The sequence below is a fragment of the Lepus europaeus genome, chromosome 13 (assembly GCF_033115175.1).
Source record: "Lepus europaeus isolate LE1 chromosome 13, mLepTim1.pri, whole genome shotgun sequence".
NCBI lineage: Eukaryota > Metazoa > Chordata > Mammalia > Lagomorpha > Leporidae > Lepus > Lepus europaeus.
In genome coordinates this window covers 86,996,248-87,008,573 of record NC_084839.1, presented here as the reverse complement: position 1 = coordinate 87,008,573, position 12,326 = coordinate 86,996,248, and the positions used below count along the sequence as shown (strand labels likewise).

Here is a 12,326-nt window from a genome sequence, read left to right as displayed (position 1 = left end):
CTCTTTATGGAACTGAAATAACGCCAAGTTTCCTGTATATTGTGAATGTCCTTATCTATTTCCCATGTATTTCCTATATCTTCTGAGTGAAGTTACCATATTATTTGGAAGCTGTGTTCTTGTAAATTGCAGTGGTGATGGAAATAAAGTAGCCTCACAAAATGGGGAGTGCTCTAACATCATTTCTTAAAATAGATCAAAATGTACTATTTTGGAATTTTAGTGGCTAACTGAATTCCTGACCTTCCCAGTATATAAACAAATGTCTTAAGTATATGAACCCATTCCCTCCAAAAGGTCATTATACTTCACATCAGTATTAGGTCGTGATGATGTCTGAGTTTGCTATTCAGAATTCTGTTTTATTGAGAAGCTCTGGTATGAAATGGGATAGTTAGAAGTGATACTCTAATATTCTGACCAGAATATCATAGATCACTGTGTTCCAAAATCTTGGAATAAATAGATACTTCAGTTCTCGGAAATTTCTGTCCCAAAATTCCTATTTTTTTAGTCCTTTGCTGCTCTAATTACATGTGATTGTGATTTCTGTCTCCATGTATTATCTGCCAAATACCTATTGTTATATTTTTAAGTATTCATCATAAGTGTATCAGATGTAAGGGAACATATTAGAGTATATTGTTATCAATGATATTAACCAAATAAACATCATCATTCAGTATAGTTGAATGTTTCTTATTTTCACATACTTTTAAATAGGAAAAATACTCCCACTTTTGCTTTTCTTTTTTCTTCTTTTTTTTAAGATTTTATTTAGGGCCGGCGCTGTGGCTCACTTGGTTAATCCTCCGCCTACGGCACTGGCATCCCATATGGGTGCTGAGTTCTAGTACCGGTTGCTCCTCTTCCAGTCCAGCTCTCTGCTGTGGCCCGGGAGGGCAGTGGAGGATGGCCCAAGTGCTTGGGCCCCTGCACCCGCATGGGAGACCAGGAGGAAGCACCTGGCTACTGGCTTCAGATCGGTGCAGCCATTTGGGGAGTGAACCAACGGAAGGAAGACCTTTCTTTCTCTCTTACTGTCTATAACTCCACCTGTCTGGTAAATTAAAAAAAAAAAAATTATTTATTTATTTATTTGAGAGGTAGAGCTACAGACAGAGAGGGAGAGACAGAGAGAAAGGTCTTCCATCTGCTGGCTCACTCCACAAATGGCCAGAACTGGGCCAGTTGGAAGCCAGTAGCTGGGAGCTTCCTCTAGGTCTCCCATGTGGGTGCAGGGGCCCAAGCATTGGGCCAGCTTCCACTTCTTTCCCAGGCCATAGCAGAGAGCTGGATCAGAAGAAGAATGACTGGGACTTCTTGAACTGATGCCTATATGAGATGCTGGCACTGCAGGCAGAAGCTTAGCCCATTACACCACAGCGTCAGCCCCTACTTTTCATTTTTAAAAACATAAAGCTATTTATTGGTTTTCTCTAATGAAAAACAAAAAAAGTAAGGCACATCCCCAATACAACTGGAAATTGGAGTCCTTACTTTCTTAAAAATACTTCCTCATGACAAAAAGTCAAGTGTCTGACACTGCAGTTTGGGGAAATATTTATTTTGAAGAATTGCTTCTTACCGTTTTTCTTTTACTTGCAGTATATCTCTGTACCGGGGGAATTGCAGGCCCATACGATTTGAGCCACCAATGCTGGATTTCCATGAACAGTAAGTTAAAATTTTTCAGTTGTATTTTCCCGTTTAATTATTATAAATATTTTATACACCTATGTCCTGCCTTTTGCCTGTGTGGTTTTTTTTTTTTTTTTTTTTTTTTTTTTAAGATTTCTGTTTCTCTGAGAGTGGCATTGAGTAATGTCTGTGACATTTTCTCTCTTCTCTCTTCTGCCCCATTTGCATAGGGTAGAAGTAGAGTAGATCAGTACACAGTGTCAAGACGTCTAATGTAAAGTAGTGAGTATTCTAACCCTGAAGGACTTAGCAGGAATTATTTTCTGGGGATTGCTTCAAAAGTTACACCCAACTGCTTTTCATTTTATTATTTGTGTTTTGAGGGAGTTCTGCAGGTTTGATTCTGAGATCAAGAAGTTTTCACATACATAGAGTACCTAAATTGAGACTGGAATTTCCTGTTCCAAAGTATGGCCCTCAGTCTCTTGAGTGATATCCTACTCCCCAAGTGAGAGAAATTGGGATGCGGTCAAGCTTGACTCGTGGACTGATGATTTTAGTCCTGTCTCCATCAGGAGTGGACAGAGACTGGACCCTCCCTTTTCTTCTTCACACATACAGAATTACACATACAAGCCATGCTTTACCTGTAGATTCAGGGGTTATTGACATCCCCTCCCTCAGACTCCGTACCTGGAGCCTCAACGGCTAGGGAGGGATTCCTGTTCTAGGCTGCTGGTTGTTAGACCAGCACCATAGAAGTCACTGGTGTTTGGTTGCTGTATTGCAAGAAAATGTCCCTTGTCGTACACTCCGCAAAGAAGAAAGTAAAAAGTTACTAAAACCGAGCCACCTAGGAATGTTAAATTAGAGATTTTTGTCCTTTCTGTATGCATTTATATTTTACTGAATTACAGAAACATAGGCACTGTTTCCTCAACATACCTTATAACTTGCTTTTTAAACATAATATTCTGTGCATATTTTTTCTTAAGATTTGCTAATTTTTTTAAAGATTTATTGATTTATTTGAAAGACTTACACAGAGAGGAGAGGCAGAGAGAGGTCTTCCATCTGCTGGTTCACTCCCCAATTGGCCGCAAGGGCCAGAGCTGCACTGATCCGAAGCCAGGAGCCGGGAGCTTCTTCAGGGTCTCCCACGTGGGTGCAGGGGCCCAAGGACTTGGGCCATCTTCTACTGTTTTCCTAGGCCAAAGAAGAGAGCTGGTTCGAAAATGGAGCAGCTAGGTCTCAAACTGGTGCCCATGTAGAGTGCCGGCGCTTCAGGCCAGGGCTTCAGGCTGCACCACAGTGTCGGCCCCAAGATTTGCTTATTAATTTGAAAGGCAGAGTTACAGAGAGAAAGAGGGAGAGACAGAGAGAGATCTTTCACCCACTGGTTCACTCCCTAAGTTCCTGCAATAGCCAGAGCTGGGTTGATTTGAAGCCAGGAGCCAGGAGCTTCTTCTGTGTTTCCCACATGGGTGTAGGGGCAAAAGCACTTGGGCCATACTCTGCCATTTTTCAAGCACATGAGCGGGGAGCTGGAGTGGAAGTGGAGCAGCCAGGGCTCCTAACAGCGTCGCAGGTGGCAGCTTTACCAGCTATGCTGAACCCCTGTGTGTACCTTTTTTTTTTTTTTTTTAAGATTTTATTTATTTATTTGAGAGGTAGAGTTACAGACAGCCAGAGGGAAAGACAGAGAGAAAGGTCTTCCATCTGCTGGTTAACTCCCCAAATGGCCACAACGGACAGAGCGAGCTGATCTGAAGCCAGGAGCTTCTTCCAGATCTCTCATGCTGGTGCTGGGGCCCAAGCTCTCAGGCCATCTTTCACTGCTTTCCCAGGCCATAGCAGGGAGCTGGATTGGAAGAGGAGCAACTGGGACTAGAACCAGTATCAATATAGGATGCTGGCACCACAGGTGCAAGATTAGCCTGCTGCGCCACAGTGCCGGCCCCCACTGTGTGCACTTTTAGGAATTCCATTGAATTTTCTGCTACATTATTTTATAGTATTAAAGAACATTAAGTTATACGATTGCAATCATTAAATTCATTTATTGTTTTCAGTTGTTTCAAACCTTTGCCCTTGTGTTCAGTGCTAAAATTGATGATTTAAACACAACCGTGACTGTTCAGGAGGAAGTCCTAGGAAAGGCTTTTCGGAATAGGAAAAGTTTTGACTTATCTCCAGGGTTTTTGGGGTGTGTGTGTGTGTGTGTGTTTTGGCAGATGATACAGATAAGAGTCATCGGGCCGGCTCTGCGGCTCAATAGGCTAATCCTCTGCCTGCGGCGCCGGCACACCGGGTTCTAGTCCCAGTTGGGGCGCCGGATTCTATCCCGGTGGGGCCTTTGGGAGGTGATGAGGGCATGAGGTTGCAGCCCTCGTGGATAGGATCCATGCCCTTGAAAAAGAACTGTCTAGTCCCTTCCTCCATATGAGGACACAGTGAGAAGGCTCCATGCAGGAATGTTCCTACAGAACTTTCCAGGAACCCAGAACTCTGCCCAGAACCCAAACACGCTGGCAACCTTGATTTCAGACTTCCCATCATTCGGAGCTGCTGAGAAATTAAATTGCTATTGCTAATCAAGCAACCCAGTGTGTGGTATTTTGTTTAAGCCCAAATTAATGAAGATATTGTTTGATTTTTTTTCTTAAAACTTTTCTGTGTCCAGTCTTTGAACACTAATTGGAGTGTACTGTAGGAGTAGGTGAGGCAAGATAGGAACACCTGTGTATTTAGATTCAGTCAGAGAAGTACAGCCTGCCGGAGATTCTGAATGTGTGTGTATATATCAGTTTGTGTGAGTGTATCATGAAGAATTGGCTGATACAACCATGGGAGCTGGTTAAGTATGGTCAGACTGTGCAGGGCGGGAAGTCAGGAAGGGAAGTCTGGGAGGAGGCTGGAGGCCCAAGAGCATGGGTTGAAGCTTTTAGTCAAAGACTAGCACTAGCCTGAGGAGAGGAGAGCAGTTGCACATGCAAATGCCCACAATACCTGGGGCTTGGCCGGGGCCAGGGTTAGGCTAGGAACATAATCCAGGAACCCAGTTGGCAAGAACCCAATAGTTGAGTCACTGCCTCCTTGGGTCTTCATTAGCAGGATGCTGGACTCAGGAACAGGAGGCAGGTATCAAACACAGCCCTACAATACAGCACCACGGCATGTTAACCGTGCTAGCCTAAGCACCTGCTCCTACAGTTCCTTTTGTGAAATTTTAAAGTAGTTTTTTTTATTAAAGTTATACATTTTCACTGCAGAAATTAAATTATCCTTGGCTTCAGCAAGTAACTGCTGAAAGAAATAAGAAATGTGTTTAAGATTGATCCACTTTTCAAGTCATCACATGCTTATTTTTTTTCATTCTCAGAAACGTATAACTTGTTAGTTGATTAAGTTGTTTTCCTGAACTGACTACATTTCTTTCTGCTTCCAAAATTCCCTGCTCTTTCTAAAAGAGAGTGGGGATGGGGAGTGGGAATCAGAATATCATAGCACAGAATGGCCCTTTTTCATGCCTGTTAACCGTTCAACATCTTCTCCCACTTCTTGTTTAGATTATACAACCCCAAGTTTTTCAGTTATCCAGCCCTTAAGAAAAGTGACCCAGTCCCTAGCTTGGAATTAAATCCTGATGAATCCAAGTCATTTGTAATAATGCCATTCTTCTTGTTTGTGGTCAGTTCAAGGGTGGGTGTGACTACCCAGTTCTATCAAATAATAAGCCCAGGTCTCCTGAGGGACTTCTAGGGAACAATTTTTTTTTTTCATTCTAAGAGATACAGGAAAGAAATAGCCCTCTTTGGTGCCAGTGTTCTCTGTATGTGATGTCTGCGGCCCCGTGGCAGCTGTTTAGTGGTGAGTGAGGGTGCCCGTCTGAGGATACAGCCAGGGCAGTTTGTCTAACACAGTGCACACATGGAAAGAACCCACATCCTTGATGATGAGTTAACAGGCCCTGGAACTGCCTGCCTCAGGTCTTTTTGTTGTGTGACACTTTCCGCTCCTGGCTCTCTGGGTCTCCGGTAGAGTGCACGGCGCTGCCCAAGCTGCTTCCCCCTCTCAGACCGTTCTCCGCCTCTACCCTGTGAACACTTCCCATGTTTCCCTCCTGTGTCTGCAGCTGTCATTTCCTAGTCTCACAAGGACTTTTGTTCCTCTGCCACTTCTCTCCTCCGCCCATTTCAGCCAGCTCTGCACTTTCTTGCAGGGTCACCTTTTCCAAGCCTTTGGTGGGATGCTTGTGATTTCCCGGTCTTTGCCCCACCTTGATCACTCAGCTTGTCTGCAACAGCACCTTAAACAACAGACCCCACTGGAGCTTGTGTGTTCCAGGTTCTGTGAATTGTACCTCATTGTCCAAATCCAGAGGCCCTTGGACTTCTTCCTTTCCTCAAAGCACTCCCATCCCTTCCCCCTTGAAATTCCTGACTAGAAGGGCTCTGTCAATTTTTCATGTCTACTCTTAATTCAGACCCTCATCATTTCTGATCCAGACTGCTACCACCTGCCAGCCATTTTATGATTTATGATCCATACCATCAACAGAGAAGTCTTTTTATTTTTTTTAAAAGATTTTGTTTGTTTATTTGAGAGGTAGAGTTACAGAGAGAGAGGGTGAGACAGAGGAGAAGGTCTTCCATCTGCTGGTTCTCTCCCCAGATGGCTGCCATGGCCAGAGCTGGGCCGAACTGAAGCCAGGAGCCAGGAGCTTCTTTTGGGTCTCCCACGTGGGTGCAGGGGCCCAAGCACTTGGGCCATCTTCTATTTTCCCAGGCCATAGATAAGAAGAGGAGCAGCCAGGACTGGCACCGCAAACGGAGGATTAACCTGTGCCACAGCGCCAGCCTCAAGAAGTCTTTTTAAAAGCAAAATCTGACCATGTAATCTGCCCCTCAGGATAAATGCAAAATTCTAATTATAAAAATTTGTCCTTTAGAACTGGCATTTGGTGCATCTGTTAAGGTATTGCTTGGGAGAGTGCCTGGGTTTGAGTTGTGGCTCTGCTCCTACTTCTAGCTTCCTGCTAATGTGCACCCTGGGAAGCAGCAGTGATAGTCAAATAGCTGGATTCCTGCCATCCATGAGGGAGACCTGGGTTGAGTTCCTGGCTTTCTGCTTCAGCCTAGCGCAACCCCAGCTGTAATTGGGAAGAGAAGCAGTATACAGGAGCGCTCTCACTTTCTGTCTCTGTCTCTGTGGATGCCTCTCTGCCTCTCAAATTTTAAAATTTCCAGATCAGTTCTTTACCTTCCTCGTATGCCTAGCACACCTGTGCAAAGCTGTGTCGTGTCCCATTTCCTTAAATTATTACGATATTTCTAAGCTCCTAAGAGTCTCCTTTTCTGAGAAGAATTTTTTATAATTTCATACATAGACAAAAGTAGAAAGAATGATATACTCAACATAAATTCAGTAATTGTTACATTTTTGCCATATTTACTTCATATTTTTTGTTTTTGAATCATTTGAAAGCAGCAATCATCATGACGCTTCATTCCTAATTCTTAGACACACGTTTCTGTACATAAGGACATTCTGCCTAACTACCACTACTGATACTATAAGAAAATCAATAGTAATTACAAACTACTTCCAATTCCTGTTTGGTCATTACCTGTACTTGATGGTTGTGATAGAAATCTAACTGAAACTAGCTGGGAATACATTAGAAGGATTACTGAGGACCACATATCTGCAAAGGTCAGAGGTGCAGTTGACATGTGCAGATTACAGGGTCCATATTACCTGACAGCGTCAGAACTCCTCTCTGCGTCTGTTGTCCTCCTTGCCTTGCTCTGCTGGCATATTCTGTCCCTCACTGCCAGTGGGTTCACCCTACAGCGATGGGAAGAAATCCACTGGCTGCAAATCTACAGACTTGTGCCCCGTGGCACCCCTCCATCGGAAACACTAGCTGCTTTATCTACAGCTTGAAAAGTCTCGAGTAGACAGGGGTCTTCCTCATCAGGCAGAAAAGGAGGTGGCTGGCGTGGGTGTTTCTTCCAGGTGCCATCCTTGCGTTTACCTAGCTTTCATTTGGAAAAAGAGAAATCATGACGGGCAGCTACTCCAGTTGAAGTCCATAATAATCTCCTTGGCCTGTTGAGTCCTTTGTGACAAATACTGTAGAGTGTAGCACTCCTGTGTACAGCAAACCTTACCCAGTCTGCTTCCTGCTTACGGAGGTGGGCTGGGTCTCCACCCAGAGTTTTGTTTGGATATCAAAACATGATGTCAGACATGCACGTACACCAAGAGGGTATGAAAGGTTTATTACACAGGTATTTCTCAGTTTATGATGGGATTACATTCTTATCAATCCATTGTAAGTTAAAAGTATGTCAGAAATGCATTTAGAGCACCTCACCCACCAAACATCCTAGCTTAACCTAGCCTACCTTAAACATACTCAGAACACTTAGTGTTAGCCTAGAGTTGGGCAAAATCATGTAACACAAAGCCCATTTTAGTCTAAAGTATTGAGTGTCACATAACTTATTAAATAAGAGTACCTTAGCCAAAGAACGCTGGCAACACAGAGCTCTCTGGAGTATGTTGTTTGTCATTGGGATTGTGGGGCTGACTGGGAACAGCCGCTGCCCAGCATCACGGGAGAGAATTGTACCACATATTGCTAGCCTGGGAAAAAATCCAAATTCAACATTGGAAATATGGTTTCTGCTGAATGCATATCGCTTTCACATTGGCATGAGTCAAACCATTGAAAGTCAGGGACCATCTGTGCCCACGTAATGAAGCTATCTAGAGAGGCCTTGGCAGGCCTCCAAGTAGGTCTGAAAAATGGCTCCAGAGAGCAGAAAAAAGAGACTGGCTTGGCTTTTAGTGTGATTAAGGGTTGAAACAGGCACTCCCACCAGGGCAGGGAAGGGCTTTTGTTGTTGACTTGTTCAGGTGAGGGGGCATCAGTGGGGCTTGAGAGCTCTTGGTGGTCAAATAGGAAAACCAGAATTGGATTCATTCCCACTCATGGTGTCCTCTTGCAGGGCCTTTTAGTAAGGATGCAACTAGGATTTCCCTCTATCCTTTCTTGACCCTCTCACCACTGTAATCACCCACACTATCCTCTAGAACTTACTTCACAGTCAACTGAGCAGATTAACTTCCTTCAAAACCAGTTGTCTTTGTTTTTATCCTTTTTTGTTGAAGCTTATTCTTTAATTCTACCTTTATTCTCTCTTGCTGCCTTGGTCTCCCTCCCCCCTTTCCTCCTCTCCTCTTTTCTTCCTTCCTTTCCCCTTCTCTGTAACAGCCCACTGGGGTAATCTGGGCCTTCCCACCTTCCCTCCCTCCCTCTCACCACCCTCACTGATTTATGCCCATGCAATGCAGTTAATTGCTTTTCGGTTTCTATGACAACTTCTTTTTTCAAACATATATTGCAGACTATAAAAGATGCTTTGGGTGGAAAGTTGGTTTACTGAATTCTTTCATTTGTATAATTATTAAGTGTATAAAATCTTAGTTTCATATTTAAAGTGTAAAATGGCTACTTACTGACTTAAAAAATGGACTGTCACTAAAAGTGGAAGTCTTTATTCTCAGAGTAAATTCAGTTTATGAAGGCATTTCTCCATAATGGCATTTTGGTATTCAGAGAAAATTAGGTAGGCCCTCCTTTTTTAAAGAGGGGCCTCTTAGCTTTTCTGTTCCTAGTAAATCTTTCTGTGAGCAATTTTTCCACCAACACCTCCGCTCGCCTGTGGTCTACAATGTGTTTGAGGGGATGGTAGGATTTTGTGGTATTTGAGTGGTACAAAGTACTGCCTATTGATTTGGCCCAGCTTCCTCCAAAAGCTGCGTTTGACAGTGCTGTGTCACTGTCATTCATAAGGTTTGTCTCAGGGCAGTTGCTAAGCCGTCTCTTCAGCTGTTTCCCAGCATTGCAGTGTCATCTTTCTGTGAGATAGGAAACTTGCCATTGACCGCAGAATTGCAGCTTGCTCTCCAGGCTGGTCTCTAGTTCATAGCTGCTGCTTCCTAATTCTTGTGGGCCTCAGACTGCTGTAAAATATGGGCAGTCAGTGGTTCTGCTGCAGCAGCACAGAGAACAGCTGTTCCCTTGCTTCAACTTGCTTTATCTAAAAATACTTCACACTGTCCCCTTTGGCCCTCCTTCTGTCTTTGGAGCAGCCGATAATGGAAACAAACAGGACCAGCAACCAGCACTGGCTGGCATTTAGAAATCTTTGTTTTATTTTTAAATTTTACCTGTCCAGCCAAACAGTCACACGGACTACTTATGATAGGAATAATTCCTGGCCTCCACTGCGCCTACACACATCTCTCACTTAATCTAATCTAGATGTTGCTGAAAAAGATTTTGAACTTGAAATTAAAGGTCCCAACTTAGGTGACCTTTCAGATAGGGAAATTATCTGGGTGGACCAGACGTAACCCACGAATCTTTTGAATCTGGCAATAGCAGTCAAAACAGAAATGCTGGAGCTTTGAAGCTCAATAAGTATTTCATGCAAGGAAGTTTCTTTGTGCTGACTTTGGAAATGGAGGGGCCGTGTGGCAAGAGACTGAGAGCAGTCTGAATTTTGCCAGCAACCCGAATGAATACACTGTGTGTTTATAAGCAGACACATGGTTTCCATGTTCTGTGCTCCTGTCACCAGGGGAGGAGAGGAGGGGCCAGGGCGTGCTGTTTTTAAGGGGACTGTGAGCTTCCAGGGTGTGGACTGCCCAGAGCTAGAGGATGCCTACTCTGAGCAGGCACACCCAGCCTGCAGACACCTTCCCTCTGTCCACGTTACGCCAGCTGTCTTTGAACAGCACAGTGAATGACCCTTGCTCTAGAAGGGGTGGCCCAAGACCTTTGCTCTTTGATCTCCAGAAGAAACAGCAAGGCCAGCCTCAGCAGCTTTGCAAGTCAGACCTGACAATCCCGGCTCTTAAAACCTTCCTGCTTTTCTCCTTAAAACATCTGACCATCTCCAGGCCTGCCTTTTTTATCTGAGCTGAGATCGATTGCGCTAAGATCACAGCAGGCAAAACATCAAGAAGGAATTCATAGGAAAATGACTGATTGCCAGTTAGCCTGCAATCTCTTTGAACTGTAAAAGAACGTTTGTTTTAAGAGAGCACACACTTAGTGAACTTTCAGGATATAAGGAGGATGTTTTCATTTCTGTGTACTGCTGTTCTACCCATATGTCTTTAAAGCTTAAAGAAGAAGACTTTATCTTTTACATTAAATGTATATAGCTTCTCCCTGTAGCGTTGTAGCTGCAGTTTGAGGCCCTGGCTGGACTTACACCAATGTAAGTGTGTCGTGTCACACAGCAGTTGTGTCAGGGTCCTGTGTTCCCACCTGGGATCACTGAGCCTGGTGGTTAAGGGCTCCAGCTCCAGAGAGAGTCTCCGCCAGAGGCGACAAGGATTCATAGGTTGGGTACTTGTTTGAGGAGTTCTGAAGACACTCAGCTTCCTGCTCCTTGACCCCAAGTGTGTCCTCTCAAACCTGCTTGGGGTATGCCTCTGTTGCTGTTTCGGGACCTAAACCTGGTTTCACCTTTTTCACCCCCTCGCCCAGTCTGTCTGTTAAACCACAGAATGATTGTGACTCTCACGGTAGCTGGGCTGTATGCCATGGAGTGCAGCACCGTTGGACAGGGGTGTCTCCCTTAGCAGCCCACTGACCCCAGGACTTTGGAGGGCCAGAGAGAGGAGCTGAAGGCGAGCACACTTAAGAGCAGATGATCCTCAGCTCCTTAGCCTTGCAAGTTTTCTGCTGTTCTTGGCTGAAAGCGCAGGCTCTGGCGGTCTCGAGGCGAACGTGGAAGGAAGCGGAGAATAATAGAATTGGGAAGCCTTCCTCTACCTCAGTCCATCTTTGTCAGCTCAAGCTGCCTTTCACCCTCACTTCCCCAAACCCACCAGCTCAGCGCAGTCTTCGTTTCCCCAAGGGGTTTCTCACCATTTTTTAGTTACTCCCTGAGTCAGTAGCTCCCTCTGACTCTGACTTTTTCCAGCATTGTTGGTGGGGGGCAGGGGGCAGAGGTAAAAGAGGAAAGCAGAAGAGCCAGCATGTAAAGCCCCTGATTCATTTTCTTAAACTATGGAGAATCATCAGCTGTTCACTATTTTCTCAGCCTTCCCAAGTGACTGGATTGAAGAAAAGGTAGGGGCATAAAACTTCTTAAAAGACAAATGCTTGGTGGACACTTGAACTGTGCATTTTCAACTGTTTAGAATTTTTTTTTTTTTTTTTTAAGATTTTGTTTATTTGAGAGGCAGAGTTACAGAGAGACAGAGAAAAAGGTCTTCCATCTGCTGGTTCACTCTCCAAGTGGCCACAACAGCTAGAGTTGGGCCAATCCAAAGCCAGAAGCCAGGAGCTTCTTTGGGTCTCCCACGTGGGTGTAGGGGCCCAAGGACTTGGGCCATCTTCCAGTGCTTACCCAGGCCACAGCAGAGAGCTGGATCAGAAGAGGGGCATCCAGGACACCAGCATCCCTTATGGGATGCTGGTACTAGAGGCAAAGCCTTAGCCTACTACGTTACAGCACTGGCCCCTCAACTGCCTAGAATTTGAAGTCTATGCACAAACCTTGAACTTGAATTACAAAACATATACAATTTCAAAAAACATGGACCTGAATGGCTGCATGAAGAGAGGACCTTATGAAAAAGTTATGTGGGAG

General features: G+C 44.5%; 1 protein-coding gene across 2 annotated transcripts in view; it reads left to right on the top strand.

Annotated features, from left to right (window-relative positions):
- Nucleotides 1-12,326, top strand: part of TMEM131 (transmembrane protein 131) — a 172,928-nt gene that overhangs the window by 78,005 nt on the left and 82,597 nt on the right. For both annotated transcript variants that reach the window (XM_062209925.1, XM_062209926.1), the window contains exon 4: nt 1,609-1,677. In XM_062209925.1, the coding sequence (XP_062065909.1) occupies nt 1,609-1,677 (69 nt within the window). The remainder of the gene's footprint in view (nt 1-1,608; nt 1,678-12,326) is intronic.